General features: G+C 42.6%; 1 protein-coding gene across 1 annotated transcript; it reads left to right on the top strand.

Annotated features, from left to right (window-relative positions):
* The first annotated feature begins 1528 nt into the window (after positions 1 to 1528).
* Positions 1529 to 18795, top strand: LOC311034308 (kinesin-like protein KIF11). Its single transcript, XM_084042175.1, has 26 exons — positions 1529 to 1842; positions 3452 to 3587; positions 4075 to 4172; positions 4889 to 4967; positions 5120 to 5305; positions 5482 to 5606; positions 5712 to 5802; positions 5891 to 6036; positions 6784 to 6880; positions 7106 to 7201; positions 7638 to 7726; positions 8111 to 8198; positions 8554 to 8627; positions 8757 to 8871; positions 9838 to 9909; positions 10263 to 10398; positions 11468 to 11640; positions 12800 to 12925; positions 13251 to 13406; positions 13804 to 13943; positions 14213 to 14373; positions 15222 to 15340; positions 15925 to 16144; positions 16784 to 16977; positions 18120 to 18206; positions 18545 to 18795. Exons 1-26 carry the CDS (start codon positions 1769 to 1771, stop codon positions 18641 to 18643), a joined length of 3177 nt encoding a protein of 1058 aa, XP_083898301.1. The 5' UTR covers positions 1529 to 1768; the 3' UTR covers positions 18644 to 18795.
* Positions 18796 to 19008: the final 213 nt, after the last annotated feature.

The raw sequence follows: 19008 nt of genomic DNA, 5'->3' as shown, positions 1-19008 counted from the left end.
GCCATATTGGAAGTAAGGCAGGGGCCCAATTCATTCCCAATATGGCTGCTGTGCATAGAGCCTATTAAATAGCAGGGTTTTGCACTCTCCTTTTGGGTGGGCTACAGTACACTATTGTCGCCACACGGGGACAGGATCAGGCCTCGTACGGTTTACCAGACGCTGTTGACAGATTTTGTGAGAGAAATAAGCAGGCAGGTCTATGAAAACAAGCCCAAAAGAAGCGACTAGTGAGCACTTTAAACCTATTTTTTTGCGACGCGGTGTGAGCTTGTAGATCTGCTATTTTAAAAAATATCTTGAAAAGAAAAAGTGTAAATAATATTTTGAATATGTTTGAAAAATAAACTTCAGATGGGGGAGAATTACATTCATTTGGGGCGTCCTTGACATGCAAATGTTTGAGGACTCGTTTAAACATTAATAATACAAAGACATATAATTAAGTACACTTTAAAAACAAGCCCCAAAACTACCAATATTTACAACAAGCAACTTTACAGGGAAAAAAAAAGTCCCAATGTCGCTTATAATAAGCAGACATGGCAACACTGGCTGGAGCCGTACACAGCTGTAGTATTTCAAATCAAAGAGTTATAATATATCTAGAGGGCGGACTGCCCCGCCACCGTGCTGTATTCAGTTCAATGAATGTTACTCACGAGCGCATGAAGAACCCCAAAATACCGTTACTTCCTGGATTGGCTCCAATTTTGGAGCCAATAGAGCATGCGCACTGGCGTTTCAGACGGTTGAAGCAAGCGCAGTAGAATCACAAATTCTGAAGTCTTGCAATACCGGATTTGGCCACCAGTCGTCATTAGCTTCAATAATCCTCCGTGGTTCCGGGGGATTGGTTCAAATCCAACTCACCCTCCCCATGGATAAGAAAGGCAGGGTTGCCATGTCCGCTTATTATAAGCGACTTTGGGCTTATTTTTCTGTAAAGTTGCTTGTAAATATTGGTAGTTGCGGGTTGCGTGTTTTTTGGGGCTTGTTTCTAAAGTGTAGTTGCTTATTTGTTATTTGAGCTTGCATCCACATTTTTTAATTATTATTAAAACCAGTGGTTCTCAAATATTGTCTCTTCATGGACCCCCACTGCCCACATCAATATGTAACCTGTTTGTGTTAGAATGTTTCAAACAAATATTCCACATTTTATTTCAAGATTCTCTTTTGAAAATGATAGACCTACAAGCTCACAACGCGTTGTTGCATCACGACGCGTTGTGAGCTCGTAGATCTGCTATTTTCAAATAGCCCAATGCATAATGTTTAAAGCGCTCGTGCTTCTTTTGGGCTTGGTTTTCACAGATACCCCGACTGCTTATTTCTCTCGCAGAATCTGGCAACACTGAACTTGCCCACCCCGCCCCCTCCAGCGCTGCTCGAGCGCACAGGGCCACGTGATGACGTCGATGCGTGGGCGACATCACGTGATCTTTCCTTTCGGGCTTCAGCCATTGGCTGGAGTCAACATTTAAAGCGAGATTTGAATTTTCGCACTAAGTAGCAGCAGGCGGCTAACAGTAACGGCTAACAGAGAGAGACAGACATTACAACGGACGGCGTATCTTCTTGGCGTTATTTGTGTCGTAGTCTCACCAATTCGACGATAAACAAGCAGGCAAACGGACCACAAACACGCTCGGAACACTTTTATCCGTGTTTTAGTTTTGTTGTGGCGTTTTTTTGTTTAGAAACGTCGTGTTTGTGAGCGTGGCGAGTTTGTTTTTGTGTGTTTTCTGTCTCGTTTTGTCACGCTATGGCTTCCAACACCAGCATGAGACGAGAGGACAAGAACCTCGGGAAGAACATCCAGGTGGTCGTCAGATGCAGGTATTTGGATGTCATTTAAGGGGTCCTTGAGGTAGTTCCAGGGGGTCCCCAGCTAAATGATAGATTAGGCACCAAATAGACCCTTATGGGTCTGTAACTCTGAGAGTGTACAAATGGAACCAAATGGACCATTTGGTTCCATTTGTACACTCTCGGAGTTAAATTAACATGATTTTACAATATGAATTGCGGTCCAAGTGATAGAAATGCCATTAAATGGGGGGCTGTAGCCTAATGCATGTCAAACTGGGGGTCCTTGAAATTAAAATGGTTGAGACTCACTGCTAGAGCCGTAAAAATCTTCTCTTATGGCAGTCCCTGGCATATCTTTTGAATTATCATTTGAAAAGATAAGCCATGGACCTCAATAAGAGAAGCCCATTTAATGGCATTTATACCTCTGGGGCCCAATTCATATTGTAAAATCAATGTTAATTTAACTCTGAGAGTGTACAAATGGGACCAAATGGACCCTAACGGGTCCATTTGGTTCCATTTGTACACTCAGAGTTACACACCCATAAGGGTCCATTTGGTTCCTGTCCATGAGCCTATGTTGGTCAAGCAATCAATCCCCAAATACGCTTACAAAATAGCCGATTATGAGCTTGTAGATCTGAGTTTTTCGAAAATGTCTGAACATCTTGACATACAAGGGGATGGACTGGTGTTTTATTTGTATTTTTTATAAAGCTAAGCTACACCATTCAAGTAACAAACTGATACAGGATAGGTGGGCACTAGAGACATCTGGGCACCTCGATGTAAAATTGTTCAATGTGTTAAAATATAATATTTGAAGAATGGTCTAAGTCAGGGTTCTTCAACGTTTTCAGGCTAAGTACCCCCTAGCTGAGTGAGAGATGAAGCAGGGACCCCCTCTATATTGTATAAAATTGTTTCAGATTAACTTTTTTTACAAACTTGGTCTGCTCTTTTTTTCCCTCTACACCAAACCCTCTACACCGTAGATCTGCTATTTTTGGCTAAAGTTCTCCTCAGAATAGGGATGCTAGGGTTCAAGTGGTTAGTGTAAAACATAAAAGTCCTATCACACAAATATTTGGTCGCCCCCTGTAGTAACTGTGAGGACCCCCTAGGGGTCCCGGACCCCCTGTTGAAGACCCCTGGTCTAAGTAATGTAAAGTGTACATGCAATATCAGTACATCATTATCAGACTTAATTGTATCCATAAACTCCTTGTTTATGCCTCAAAATGACTGGATGTACAGTTTTTGTAGACATATTAGACCTTGGTTGTCGACTGTTTAAGCATGTTCTAACTTCTAATCATGTATACTTTACTTGAAAACATTTTCCAAATATTTTTTTTAAAAATGGCAAATTTAACAGAGGTGCCCACTCTTCCTTGGTGCCCACTTATCCTGTTACCACTGAGGATAAACGAGAAAATAATTATATTTCTCCCACTAGTCAGTATCTAGCTTACACTACAGGTTACTTGGTGAATGGCAGCAGTCTTTAGTTGTTTTTGGAGGTAATGTTGTACCCGATGCTTAGTAAATGTATCTAGCTACTTTGTTGTTGCTTAATGTTGTGACTGAGGTCTTATGACACTGACTAAGTCACCCATCCTTGTGTTTTCAGGCCCTTCAGTGCAGGAGAGCGCAAGGCCACCCACAATGTGATCGACTGCGACGCCAACAGAAAGGAGGTGGCTGTGCGTACAGGCGGGGTCAACGACAAGGCAGCCGCAGCCAGGAAGACCTACACCTTTGACATGGTGAGTGGACATTTATGTTAACCCATTCAAACCGGGAATGCGTCTCGGGTAATTTTTAGGTTTCTTTAGGCTATTCAAAAATGGCAGATATACAAGCTCATAGCGCGGCAGCGAGTGCCGCGCTATGAGCTTCCAGATCTGCTATTTTTTGGGGGGAAATCGTGAGTCTTTAAGCGAACATTTGTAACGCAAATCTTTGCTTCTGGGGAATTCTACAAATGTATTCTAAATCCTAACTAATGTTGCTATAATGGGTTCTCAAAAATTATAAGTATTTGGCCGTGGACCCCATCTCAAAATGGTTTGTTCCAGGGACCCCCAGAAGTTGGCAGATCTACAAGCTCATAGCGCGGCACCAAGTGCTGTGCTATGAGCTTGTATATTGGCTATTTTTGAATAGCCAAAAAAGCGCAGCAGTTGTGACTCCACGTTCCAAGTGTGTGTGTGTATGTTCCATCACAGCGTTTCCCTCTGTCGTCTCTCTTAGGTCTTTGGTCCCGCAGCGAAGCAGATTGACGTCTACCGCAGTGTCGTGTGCCCCATTCTTGATGAGGTCATCATGGGTTACAACTGCACAGTCTTTGCGTAAGCTAGCATTTGCTGTAAACTTGTGTTGGAGCCCACTTTTGAGGTTGTAGTGTCTAGTGGCGCAAACAGTTAATCGACTAACGGTTGCTATTACGTCCCCCAGTCTAGGGCAGTGGTTCTCAAACTTTTTCATGTCAAGGACCCCCAAAATGATATGTACTTGGCCGCGGACCCCCATCTGAAAATATGTTGTTCCAGGGACCCCCCAGAAGCAAAGATTTGAGTTAAAAATGTTAGCTTTAAAAAATGTGATATTCAAAGATTTGCACAAATATTCACGATTTTTCAAAAATGGCAGATCTACAAGCTCATTGCGCGGCACTTGGTGCCGCGTTATGAGCTTGTAGATCTGCTATTTTTGAAAAGCCAAAATCTAAAAGGTTAAAGTGGTTAAAATTATTGTGATGCTATATTAACACATTTTGCTGGGGACCCCCTGGAACCCCCCCAAGGACCCCTGGGGGTCCCCGGACCCCACTTTGAGAACCAATGGTCTAGGGGATAAGGGACGCAACATAAAATGACAAGTGCATTTAAAATAAAACATTCATTTATTACACTTTTTAAAAAAGTGGTTAATCAGGCTATTGGCGTTTCTGTGACAAGTCAGATCTGAATTGTTTGATTCCCCTTCCACATTTTTAAGCAACTCTGTTAAAAAATCTCACATTACGCGATCCCCCAGCTGATGTATATCTGTTGTGATTGGTCAGCTATGGACAGACGGGGACAGGAAAGACATTCACCATGGAAGGCGAGAGAAGCCCAGATCTGCAGGTCACTTGGGAGGACGTGAGTTTTTCACACAAAGTACTGCCGGGCATTTACAGGCGTTGATCTTTGTTCTGGACAATTGCAAACCAAATGAGCACAGAAGAACACGTGGCCACGTCGTAGTGTGTGTGTGTGTGTTGTTGCCTTAGCGTTTGCTTGTTTGTTGTCAGGACCCACTGGCTGGGATCATCCCTAGGACGCTGCACCAGATCTTCGAGAAGCTGGCAGAGAGTGGCTCAGAGTTCTCCGTTAGAGTGTCCCTCCTGGAGATCTATAACGAGGAGCTTTTTGACCTGCTGAGTCCTGGCGAGGACGTCGGCGAAAAGCTCAACCTCTTCGACGACCCGCGCAACAAGGTAACAACAGTCTGACGGACGCTTTTACTTTGGATATAGAGCGCTAATGTCAGGAGTTGTTGGATAGTTTGTGAAAATCCCTCTTGTTATTTGCTGTGCTTTTTTGTCATTTTAAAACTTTGCAAAGTATTATATCATGCATTGTTTGTAAGTGACTAATTGGTTGTTTTTGACAGCGTGGTGTGGTAGTTAAAGGTCTGGAGGAGATAACCGTACACAACAAGGACGAAGTCTATGCCATCCTCGAGCGAGGCTCTGCCAAGAGGAAGACTGCGGCCACTCTCATGAATGCCTATTCCAGGTATTCAACAGCAACATATACACGCGTTAGTTGATGGTACTGTATATGCAAGCCTCTCCAATGACCGTGTGTGTATTTATGTTTACACTTACATTTCTTTTCAAGTCGGTCCCACTCGGTGTTCTCCATCACCATTCACATGAAGGAGATCACCGTGGAAGGAGAAGAGTTGGTAAAGATTGGCAAACTGAACCTGGTACGTCTTTACCACAAATATGTTTAGGTGCTTCACAGAAGTAAGAATGTTGTAAATGCCTACTCAACCTGTCCCCTGTCCTCTTTAGGTTGATCTCGCGGGCAGTGAAAACATCGGCCGTTCGGGGGCACAGGACAAACGTGCCCGCGAAGCAGGCAACATCAACCAGTCTCTGCTGACGCTGGGCAGAGTGATCACCGCCTTGGTAGAGAAAAGACCTCACGTCCCTTATAGGTAAGCTGTGGTCGTCGTCGTAACCATTTCCAGTACGGCCGGGGCGCTTTAGGTGGTTCAACAGTGGGTCTGGACCTATGGAATTAATCAAATGTTTTGGAAAAAGTTCAAAACTGTTAGTTTTCAGGATTCAAATTCTAAAATGGCCAAAGTAGCAGATCTACAAGCTCGAAACGCGGCGTTTTGAGCTTGTAGATCTGCTACTTTGCTGCTTTTGTTTGACACTGTAGATGAGAGGTTTCTCCCCGACAGCAGATAAATACATTGTTTTGTCTAACATTACGTGAAAGATGGGTAAAATGTGGTAAAATGCAGTGCTACTTGATACGTTGTTTTCAAAATCTTTGGGGAAAAGTAGTGGAGCCTGTGGCTTGACCACTTGTATGCCCTTGCCCGCGGACCCCCAGGGGTCTGTACTCGGTCCCGGCCTTAGTTTGTTCCCTCTTTACCATCACCAAAAAATGGCTGCTCCACAAGCACGCAGCGTGGCTCAACACAACATTGGTGTGAGCTTGTAGATGGCCTAAATTGGACAATTTTTGCAGCTGCATGCTGTCAACTTATTATGACATGCCCAGAATAGTGATGCTAAGGTTCATGTGGTTATTGTGGCCAACTCTGCTCACTGGACACAAAGGATTGAGCCCTTTTTACTGTTACAAAAAAAAGGAATACAAGCTGTGTGTACCTTGCCCTTCAGAATTACTGTAAAGTTATCTCCTGACATGATCTCTTAATGTTCTACAGGGAGTCTAAGTTGACTAGGATCCTACAAGACTCTCTAGGGGGACGGACCAAGACCTCGATCATCGCCACGGTGTCTCCCTCCTCCTGCAACATGGAGGTGTGTTCATCAGGGCTCATTTATTTTCGTACACAACAAATTATTTCTGATTTGGTCCAGATTCACTGGAACACTAGAACTGTGTATCGCCGTCATAAGATTGACATATCCTGTTACTTTATTTGTTGTTGATCCCAGGAATAATGATGCCGTATTTATTCATCTGTGAAGTTAAAGCTAGCGTTGGGTTGTGTCTCTGTGCTGTGTGTGTGTGTGTGTGTGTAGGAGACGTTGAGCACCCTGGAGTACGCCAACAGAGCCAAAAACATAATGAATAAGCCAGAGATCAATCAAAAAATGACCAAGAAGACTCTAATCAAGGTAAATGGAAACACAAGTGATGGTTAGGAGTTACGCTTTTAACCCTTTAAGACCTGAGGCGATTCTTTAAAATGTTTTCTAAATCCTAACAGTTTTTTGAGAAAAAAAAAATGTTCAAGATTTTTCAAAAATAGCAGATCTACAAGCTCGTAGCGCGGCACTCGGTGCCGCACTATGAGCTTGTATATCTGCTATTTTGAATAGCCAAAGAAATCTAAAGTGACACAGATGCGTTCCAGGTCTTACTGGGTTAAACTACGCTGTACAGATGTGACAAGTTGTTGACTTCAAGGTCAGTCTTTTTGACGAGCGACACCTTGGCGTGACGGAGAAATTGGTACATTTTTATGGTAGAGGAAATCCTAGAATGTTCCAACAAAGCTGAATAATGTCAATCATCTTATATGTGGACTCCTTTCTCCAACCCCAACTCAAGGAATATACAGAGGACATAGAGCGTCTGAAGCGTGACCTGGCTGCCGCTCGAGACAAGAATGGGGTGTACTTGTCCTCTGAGAACTATAGGTATGTTTTTTTTTTTAACTGTCGGGCATTAGTGATTTTTTTTCCTCCCAAATCAGGAACAGCTGATGCCTGTGGGAAAGCTCCTTGACTTCCACCATGGTTGTGCAATTAATTGGATACCTGATTTACCATCTCCCAACTTATTATAATTCTATCTGGGAACATTGGTAGTGTGTGTGTGTGTGTGTGTGTGTATGTATATATCACTGGTTCCCAAACCTTTCAGCTTGTGACGCAAAAGATGTATCCCCGGGATCCAAACGTATAAAATGAATTTAATGCAATTTCAAAGATTTTGGTACATTTTTGAACATTTCTTACCTGCATTGTTTAATACTGCTGTAGTCAGAGCACTGAGTGTTGACTCCCTGTGTTGTGTTGCAGCCACATGACGGCACAGCTCACCGCCCAGGAGGAGACCATAGCTGGCTATATGGAGCGAATCGCTGCCGCAGAGGAGGAGCTGAAGAAGGTATGTGTAACCCCACAAGTTGGTTTAGCTCGATTATAACTCGTTGTATTGATTTGAACACATTTCCTCAAATGATGAACTTGTAGATCAGTTATTTTCACTATATTTGTACGCCACCACAAAGTATAACTACAGCGTTGCCAGTTAAGTGGGCTACATGATTTAGTTGATCATAATAATTACAAATATTCAAACTGTTTTTGTCAACTTCGTTAATATATATTTAAGAATTTATAAAAAATGTAGGAGAAAAACGTTCTTAAGTCTGTTATATTTCTCAGTTAATTGTCCAGCCCATGAACTTTCTCCTCGTGTCAATGATACAGCCTCTCATTGGTCCATTTCCTCTCTCCAGGTGACGGAGCTCTTCACTGACACCCAGAGCCAACTGGAGCAGTGCACCGTCCAGCTGGAAGAGAAAGACCACAGGTTCATAAGAACTATTGCTACACATACTTTCTGCACCACCTTACAGTCCAAAAGCAACGTAGATAATAACCAGAGGGGATGCTGGACTTGAAAGTAAAATGCATAAATGTCCTGGTTTTCTGTTTACAGGCTAGAGGAGACCAAAAAGGCCCTCGAGGAGACGGCACAACATCTGACTGAGGAACAGTTTGTCTGCTCTGACCTGACCAACACCCAGGAAAACCTGTACAGCACAGCTGACCAGGTGAGGAGTCGACACACTTAACGTATATCGTTGCTGTCGGGAAGAAACCCTGTCTCCATATTGACTTTTTATGTGCTTTCCTAAATTAAGAATTAATTGAAGCTGCATACTGGAAAGCTGCTGTCCTTCATGTGATGGTTTGTTCAGCCTATGTATACATGCTGTGTTAGCCTATAGTCTTCTGCTATAGCAGGGGTCTTCAACGTTTTCAGGCCAAGGACCCCCTAGCTGAGAGAGAGATGAAGCAGGGACCCCCCTCTATATTGTATAAGAATTGTGTTTCAGATGTAACTTTTTTTTTTTACTTGGTCTGCTCTTTTTCCCCTCTACACCAAACACCCCTTTGCCAAAAAATAGCCGATCTACAAGCTCACAACGCCTCGCAGTGCGAGGCGTTGTGAGCTTGTAGATCTGCTATTTTTTTGCCTAAAGTTATCCTCAGAAAATGGATGCTAGGGTTCAAGTGGTTAAGGTAAAAAAAAAGATCACATCACACAAAGATTTGGTGGACCCCCTGTAGTAACTCTGAGGACCCCCTGTTGAAGACCCCTGACCTAGACGACAACTTTACATTATAAGCAAGCGCTACAGAGTGCACATTTTCACTACTATGACGTGTTAAGTTACTGACTTGTGTGCGCCTCTCACAGAGGAAACGATCAAACCTTTTTAGTCAGTCAGTCACAGGCTGACTTTACCATACTGGACCCGGTGTGCAGTCGATCACAAAGTAGATATTAGCGGTCACTCAGTGGGTACATACACACATGTCCGGACGCGGAACCCGTTTTTTTTGGGAGTGGATGGAACTTCCAGCGAACGGAAACGGACGCGGAACGGTCGCAAACGGAGATGTGTGGAAGCACCCAGTGTAGTCATTATTCTGCTGTAGATGTTGCATCCTTCCCTGTGTGAGGAAGCTGAACTAGTCTTAATCTGATGGCTTGTGTCTTTTATCTCCTCCAGCTGCTGAATACAGCCCACGTCAGCACCAGTCACGTGTCTGATCTCCATGACAAGCTGGACAGGAAGAACGAGGTGCTACTCAATTCTACGTTTTCACAGAAACCTTTCATCTCCACGTTTCAACTTTTCACGTTGATTTTGTAAATGAATGCCCTAGTTTGTCGTGTTATACAAAATTGGCAAAAATAGCCGCTCAAGCTTGTAGATCGGATATTTTCGATGAGCATTAACGTTCTTGTGACTAAATAAGGACTACGTTGGTTCTAGTTATATATTTTTTTCTCCATTTCCTGAACAGTGACTGTGACATACGTTTGTTCGGTGGATTGAACGTCTGAGTGCATTTTTAAGGTTCCCTACAGCTGATTTCATGCATTAGGTTGCTGTAAGACAGTCCAGTTAACATTCAGCATTTTAAACTCCAGGTGGAGCAGCAGAACCTCGGTGTCCGCCAGAGCTTCAGCCAGAGGATGGACGGTGTGCTCGGTAACATGGAGGGCAGTGTCCGCCAGCAAGCCTCAAAGCACCGCAGCACGCTAGCCAGCTTAACCTCATCCATGGGTGAGTTTAAAGAGCCAAAGCACCACAGCCTGCTCAGCAGCTACCAGCTGGTTTTATTTTGACTTAAAGTAGCAGTATATAATTCAGAAATACTATTACAAAAAATTAAGCGTTCAAAATTTCTGAAACGTTTTTAACACTTAGGGTGCCAGAGGTTTAATAAAAAAATGTACGTTGAGTGCCTGTATTTTTAACCATTTTTGAACCTTTTTCAAGTAGTCACAAAATATTTTCAGTGATCACCGTCCTCATGGTGATCCCCTCATTACACACATGGAGGTCTCATACAATCGGGGGGAAAAAATTAAAAACATTCGGTAATCTGTTCCATAGTTGCAGCCAGTTGAAAATAGTCAAAAATATATTGTAAAAAAAAAGTACACAGGAGCAGAGATACAGGCTTTTGAAGTAATTCAAAAGTTAACCAGGAAGTGGATTCAAGTCAAATCTTCGAAAAATTATCTCCTGTTGCTATAAAGGAGAAAAAAAAAAGTTTTTTTATTTAAACGTATATATACGGTTTTGGCACTCCATGGTTGTATTTCCAAAACCGTGTATATATATACGGTTTTGGCACCCAATGTGTTGATAATGGCAGCTCTAAGTACAGTTTTCAAATTTATTGTGAATAAAAAGTAAAATGTTTAAAGTAAATATGGAAAAATGTGTATTAGCATTTCAAACGTTTAATTAAAGTTGTGCTACAGTGAGCTTGTTGATCTAATATATCAAAAATAATTGGAAGTCTAACAGTTGGGAGTTTTTAAAATATTCAACCAATAAGTAATTGCCAGAGCTTATGACTACATGGGAGCACAATGTTGTTCTAATTCAACAGTTTTGTACACGTTTTCCACGGACAGACGTCTGTGTCTCTGACAATATTGTGCTCTATTGTTCAAGAAACAAAGCGGTCACAAAGATCAGGACTTGGCCTAAGAGAAACTTTCACTCCTGTCACACTGATTCACAAATCGCACATTTAGGACTTTAGGCCAGACTTTAGGCCAGACAAAACATTTTCAGTCGTGCAATGTTATTTACCTTTTAACCCATGATCCCTCCATAGACTCTGTGCTGTCGGTGAACGAAGAGGCGATGCGCGGCGCTGTGGCCACCATGGAGTCCTTCATGGGAGGAGTCACACATCTGGTGGCCCAGGGCCTGTCTGGCTTCCAGGACAAACTCAACCAGCAGGAGGCGCTGTGCCTGGAGAACAGTGACAGCCTGCTGGAGCTGCAGGTGAGGACCTTTGCCATTAGGCCAGTGTCGCCATTTAAGGCCTGAGGTTCCGATTCTACAAAATGTCTTCTAAATCCTAACCGTTTTTTTGAACAAACTTATGTTGCTATATATATATATATATATATATATATATATATATATATATATCAGTGGTCAACCTTTTTCATGTGAAGGACCCTAAAATGTATATGTATTTGGCAGCGGACCCCATCTTAACATATTTAGTTCCAGGGACCTCCAGAAGCAAAGATTGGGGTTACAAATGTTTGCTTTAAACAATATATATTCAAAGATTTGCTGAACATTTCTAGATCTTTCAAAAATAGCAGATCTACAAGTTCGTAGCGCGGCACTCGGTGCCGAGCTACGAGCTTGTGTATCTGCTATTTTTTAATAGCCAAAGTGTAAGATAGTGCTTTTTTTTTAAGCTCAAATCAGTGAGCTAAAAAAAATCAGTGATGTGACGCGGTTGTGAGCTTGTAGATGGTCTAGTGTAAAATATGTCAGTCATTTCTTAGTGGAAGTTGTTTTTCATATCTGCCAGGTATAATTTTGTCCACGGAGCCCAAAATGAATTGCCCGTCCAATGAAAAATACAATTGTAGTAGAATGTCATGACAATGACATTCTTACACATCTTTGTTTATTTGTGGCTTTTGTTTGCTTTATAATCAAAATGTATTGGCGGCCATTTTGGACTATTGTAAAACATAATTGTTAGAGGTACCGATACCCAGGACTTGCGTATCGATCGGTACCGATTGGCTACCATTTGTTAAAGTGGGGTTCAGGGACCATCTGGTTTCCTTGAGGGGGTTCCTAATGGACCCTTACAGGTCTGTAACTCAGAGTGTACAATTGGACACTTACGGGTCCATTTGGTTCCACTTGTATACTCCTGTATTCTTTCCTAGATCAGTGGTTCACAAATTGCATTAGTAATTCTTAAAGCGCTGTTACACAAGGGTATAAACAGTGATATTATGAATGCTCCAGCTGATGCAGGACTGTTATATGACTGTGATAAATCAAGTGGTATCAGACTGGCATACTCACAGATGATGATTTTTAGGCAGTATCTGCTTCTTTTCCGATACTGGTATCGGAACAACTCTAATAATAATCTCAATGTTCTCTGAACGTGTGTGTGTATTAGGAGGAGTTCAAGCAGGACCTGCAGGAGGCTCTTGCGGCCTCTCTTCTGCCCAGCGTCTCAGCCATCAGAACGCTGAATGAGGCCATGAGGAAGACCGTGGAAGACCAGAGAGCCCTGGCTGACAAGGTCCTTATGATGCCATTACATTTACTAAAATAGTGGTTCTCAAGGACCCCCAAATTGACAGTATTGGTTGAAATGTGGAATATGTTTTTGAAAACTCAACGTGTCGCAAAGCAATCTTGTAAATAACCGATTTTCAAATGGCATCGAAATCAGTTAAACCATTTTACCTCTATATACATCAGCTTACTAATTTAGCTGTGGGACCCCACTTTGAGAACCACTTTGTTTCATATTTACTAAATGCACAGACAGGGTGTGATGACTGCACTCGCTTAATTTCTCCATCGCTCTTTCTCTCTTACCCCACTCCCTGTCGTCCAATCAGGTGGAGGCCATGAAGGAGGTCAATGTGTTTCTGACCAATCATGTTCAGGAGTTGGCAGAGCTGAGGATGTCCTCCCTGGACGCTCTCAGCTCATTGGACGCTGAACATGCTAATCTCACCCAGAAGTTCCATCAATCGTCAGAAACTCAACAAACGGTAAGCCACACACATGTTAAAATACCTATGAATGCCTTTTTTTGTTTCCTTTTTATCCCTAAAGCTGAAAATGGCTAATTTACAAGCTGGTAGATGGGCTATTTTGGCCCAACACCGGTGCACAGCTATGTTTAAATCAGGCACATCTCAAACCCTAAACTTGACCTCTAAATACGTAACCAACCTGAATCTTTTCCTAATTGTATGCCTAACTCTTACTCAACCATTCGCCTTGTGTGGACCAGGAAAACTGTCCTCAAATTATGCTATACTTGTAGCAGCCATGGCTGCCCTTGGTTAGAGAGGGTCCCATCTTCGAGTCCTCGCTATTGACCGGGAAGGGAAAGACTGGTATTTCTATTTGTAAATAAAAGTCCTGGTTCTTTGCTCCCAACAGGAGATGGATCAGATGATCCAGTGTCTCCAAAGCCAGCTCAGCCTGCTGGCCATTAACAACAAGAGCCGCTTTGATGATTTGAACGCAGCCACCAGAGCTCTGCAGAGGCCTGTACAAGCCCTGAGGGAAACCATCTCCACGTGAGTAGACCGCCACCTCCACTCCAACCATACAATCACACTAAAACAGTTTATCGGTTCATCTTTACCCCCCTACTGTTTGCGCATAAGCTTCACTGGAACGTAAAGCACCGTTTCCCTTTTTCCCTGGTTTAGGGTTATTTTTTATAATGGGTTGCGAGTAAATGGCAGCTTTTTAAAACGACTTCATCACTTCAAACATTTTTCTAAAAGTATTTCATAAAGCTCCAAGCCCGTACTCAATGCACCGTCTCTTTGTCTCTGTCCAGCCGTTGCAGTGCAGCAGAGAAGCGGGTAGCGGTCCAGGCAGACCACCTGTCCGCCACCGTCCCCTCCCTGGCCTCCGCTATCCGCCACACTGCCCAGGAGGCTGACCAGACCCTGGAGGAGAGTACAGGCTACTGCACCCTCCTGCACGACTCTCTCACTGGTAGGACATCTGTCTGTCTGTTCTGCTCATTTAAAAAAAAATGTATAGGCAAGAATGTATTGGTGGAATACACTTCACAGTAGACATTTAAAGGTGCTTTAGGTGATATTTCTTCGGTTAAAACAATGTCACCACTTTCACTTCGGGAATGAGTTCTCTCTCCTGATTGAATGAAATTGGTATCCCTGAACATTATTTTCTTGGTAAGGTGGGGAGACCCTGTCACTGAACTAATTCTAGCAATGATGAATATAGAGCTGTTTAACTTAATTTAAAGGAGTTTGTGCAGTCACAGGTAGGGTTGTCCGATATTGGCTTTTTTACCGATAACCGATATACCGATATTGTCCAACTCTTAATTACCGATACCGATATCAACCGATACCGATATATGCGGGGATTATTGTGATTAGGGTAAGCTCAAATTTCATATCACACACACCATATACAGTAAGAACTCCTGTAACTTATTTATAAATCAAAAAAAAAACAAAAACTTTTTTTTTTTTTTCAAAAACCGATACCGATATTTTCCCGATATCAATTTTTATGCTAATATCGGCCGATAATATCGGGAGGCCGATAAAATCGGACATCCCTAGTCACAGGTCTCTCCAGCTCTTTAGTGAATTGAAATTACATTTTCAGTTGGTTTGTCAATTTCATCCTGCCAAGAGAGACATTATTATTTATTTTTATGGAGTTCTCTCTGAACTGAACATTTCTTTAAGTGCTGGAGAGATGGGAGACTTACTATAGCAATGAACATGGAGCTATTTGACACAAAATGGCACCAGGTTTAGTTCATTCTAGTCTTTGTTCACTGTCATGCCTTTGTACCCTAACAGGACTTGGAGACCGTAACATCAGTCACTGCTCCAGAGTTCAGGAGAGGGTCCAAAACCAAGCCCAGGAACACGTGTCCCTGCTGGGGCAGAACTCTGCTGCTACTCAAGCCCTGCAGCAGGTAAATGACAAAAGCAGATGAGACGGTCACATGATTTGGTTCGCAACACAAGGTGTGTTGCTAATAGGCCTGTAACAATCACCTATCACAGGTTGAGACTATTTTGAACCACGGTTTGTGCCCCCAAAAAACACTGTACTCGGTTTAACCGTCTAATTAATTTTAACGTGGCCAGCGGCCGCATTAAATGGTCTGGGATGGCAGCTGTTAAATTGATACAATCAGAGACTGCTATTACAGTCTATCGCCACCAGATGGCTCCTTTCCCCAATACACACTTAATTGACTGGGGCATACTATGTCCCGCACTTAATTCTATCTTAACTGATTGATGTCAAGTGTGGATGTCACAGTCAATCAATTTGATATGAAATGTGAGTTTGCTGCCCCACACTGTCAAGGGGCGGACCCCGGACCTGTGGGCAATTTTAAATGTATCCCCCAGAGGCAGGACTTATTATTTAAAAAGATGTATTCAACTCGTTGGCTATGTAGAAAAAGATGTATTCAAGTGGTTGGCTATATGTAGAATGATAACACCTAAACATTTTATTTTTCTTTCTTCCATGTCACTGATCTTTCAGAGTGTAGAGAGCCACTCCAAAGCGCTGCTCCCAGACACCAGGGCACAGCTGACCGGGCAGCAGGAGAAGGTGAGCCAGGCTGTGCGTTCGCTCCAGACGCAGGTCTCCCTGGACCAGGCTGTGCTGGACCAGGAGCAGGCTGCCCTCCAGAGCCATGTGGAGAGCGCCCAGGAGCTGGTCCACAACTTCCATCAAGAGCTGCGGCAAGACGTCCCTACCGGTAAGGACTCACAAAGACACGTTTTGATCATTGTGTGAGGCCTTCTGCAATACATAGTATTTTGATCTGTGGAGAAAATGACTGATCTACAAGCCCACATTGCGTCGCATGTGGGCATGTTGTGGGAATGCAGCTTACTGTTTTGAATGTATAAAACTATTAATTGTACATTATTTAGATTATTGGCACCAGTCAAGTTTGTCAATATGCCCCTTGTGTCTTTATCCCATTTAGACCTTAGGAAAAAAATATTTATTGAAATATACTGTACATAGCAACAAGAACCCCAAAAGGGGTTCCTGTCCTGAAGGGTTTAGTTAGAAATGGGGTATTGTTCACCGTAAAATGTTTTTCTATACATTAGTCACCCCATGGAGACTTTAATGATGGATATTTTTGTTTGTCGCATTCCTAAGCCAAAAATATTATGACCAACAGCGGTTCCGGTCTTAGGCATGCGACAAAAACGTCTCCATGAATTCAAGTCTCCATGGGGTGACTAAACGATATACAAAAGGAATTGTTTGGGTGAACTATCCCTTTAACCGCCATTATTTAAGACTAATGGTCAAAATAAATGTCACAAATGGTGACAGCCCCTTTACTGACTGATCTCCAAAACCTCTGTGGTCCTTCCAGGTATGACCCCTCAGCGGAGGGAGTTTGTGTTCCCCAGGGAGCTGGTCAAGTCTCGCCGGCGCTCTGAGCTGCTGGGGAGTCTGCGTCTCCAACAGGAGGAGCTGCAGGCCGCCATGGAGCTGCAGGCCACCGCCACCACCGCCGACGCACTGGAGACAGAGCCAGAGCTGGAGGCTGAGCACAGAGTGGAACAGGTGAGCCCTTAAACCCTTTAAGACCTGAGGCCATTCTTTAAAAAAAATCTAAATCCTAACAGTTTTTTTGAAAAAGATATAAAAATATTTTTTCAAAATTTTTCAAAAATAGCAGATCTACAAGCCGAGTGCCGCGCTATGAGCTTGTATATCTGCCAGTTTTTTTAAATTGCCAAAGAAATCTTAAAAGGACACCGACGTGTTCCCGGTCCTAATGGTTTAAAGGAGGAGTTCACCCAAAAAAATTACTTATTTTCTATCAATTACACACCCCATGAAGCCTTGATTTCATGGATTTATTTGTGTTTTTGTGGCATTCCTAAAACAATAATTTGATGACCGTGTGTATTTCCGGTAGGAGACACAAATAATCTACTTTGTGTCTCCTACCGGATACATTAGCCGGTAGGAGACGGGAATCAAATTATTAGCTAAAGAATCCATGGAGTCAAGGCTTCATATGGTGTGCAATTGATAGAAAACAAGTCATTTTTTTGGGTGAACTCCTCCTTTAAACCCCATGGATTCAAGTCCTCAGTCATTGGATTGGAAGCATGTTGCACAGTGAAAATAGCCTTGTGGTCTTGTAGTTCGGCTATTTTCACAATATTTATCTGGAACTGAAGTGCTTGTCAGGGTGGGGGGGGGGGGTCCCCAGTTCAAATATGATTCTTTTGGGGAGTCACGGCCTGAAACGTTTGGTAACCCTACCAATGCATTCTTAATAATTATATGGCTGGGGAGAATCACTTTTAAAATGTTTAATTACCATATCCAGAAAAGAAGTCTAATAGTATAATTGTTAATTTATCTGGTCTATTTACTATTGTCCTTATAAAAATTATGCCAGCATATGGATGTCTGGCTTTATAGTGATATGGATGTCTGGCTTTATAGTGATATGGATTGACAAACACATATTTACAGGGAGATGACATTTTGTATTTACATTAATAGAGTTAATATCTGAAGAATACTGGGCAACTGTATAGCTAAACAATGGTGTTCCCACACTTTAATATGGTTTTGGGGCTCCCAAAAATGTGCCTTTGGTCTTGTCACCTTTTTTACCCCTGGTCTGTTTGCATGCCTGTAAGTTGTCATGGAATTAATGTTCTAATGATCAACTGCTTGTTTTGCAGGATGTGCCGGAGGATGAAGCGGCCTCTGAGTCTTTCGTCGACGAGAACCTGGTCTGCAACGAGAACAGCCGCGGACCCTTCTTCAAGGTGGGTAGCACCATCCATGGCTGAAGATTCGTCTGTCTAGTGGTTAAACATTTTAGTGTCAACCTGGACCTCACTGGTTCTCAAAGTGGGGTCCAGGGACCCTCGGGGTTCCTTGAGGGGGTTCCAAAAAGACCATAGGTCTGTAACTGAGTGTACAAATACACTGAGTTATGGGGGTCCTTGAAATTCAAGTTTGAGAACCACTTTTGTATGAGACAAAATGACCTTCAAGTTGTATTTAGAGGTTGTTGGTGGTCTGCTAATGTAATCCTGAGGTTGAAATCTGACAGCTGAATGTATGGCTTCATGTCAGTAATCATATCCTCTTGTCCTTTCAGACTTCTCAGCAGAGGAAGAAGCGGCGGGTCCCCAAGACTGAAGTCCCCAAGACTCCGTCTGAAGCCAAGTCTAAATTGCCTCTTCGGAGTCAAAATTAAAGCCTCTGTTTACATGTTTACGTTGTCCTGTACACAACGTTGTTGATATTAACAGTAACAGTACATTTTAAACTGTTTTAATATTCATATTTGTTTAGCATTCTTGTTTTTTGCAAATGTTTTACGTACAGATTTTAGAAATAAAAAGTCGATTTTCCATACATTGCTTTTATGTAGCTTTTAATTTGAGCTCAAATCACATTCAGACCAGATTCTCTGCCAGTACTATGATCCCTTGGTATTCACCAAACTCGTACACAAATCATACTTGTACACAACACAAACATGTAGTATGACCCTGACATCCTGTATCTACACAACACAAACATGTAGTATGATCCTGACATCCTGTATCTGCAACATCA

This window comes from Gymnoscopelus microlampas, assembly GCF_963454915.1.
Source record: "Gymnoscopelus microlampas genome assembly, chromosome: 19".
Classification (NCBI taxonomy): Eukaryota; Metazoa; Chordata; class Actinopteri; order Myctophiformes; family Myctophidae; genus Gymnoscopelus; species Gymnoscopelus microlampas.
This window is presented reverse-complemented; position numbering and strand designations above follow the sequence as displayed.

Excerpts from the sequence above, each read along its gene's own strand:
- LOC311034308 (XM_084042175.1), top strand. The coding sequence starts at position 1,769 with ATGGCTTCCAACACCAGCATGAGACGAGAGGACAAGAACCTCGGGAAG. Across the intron at positions 7,727-8,110 it reads TTGTCCTCTGAGAACTATAG|CCACATGACGGCACAGCTCA; the intron begins GTATGTTTTTTT and ends GTTGTGTTGCAG. Across the intron at positions 18,207-18,544 it reads GCCGCGGACCCTTCTTCAAG|ACTTCTCAGCAGAGGAAGAA; the intron begins GTGGGTAGCACC and ends TTGTCCTTTCAG.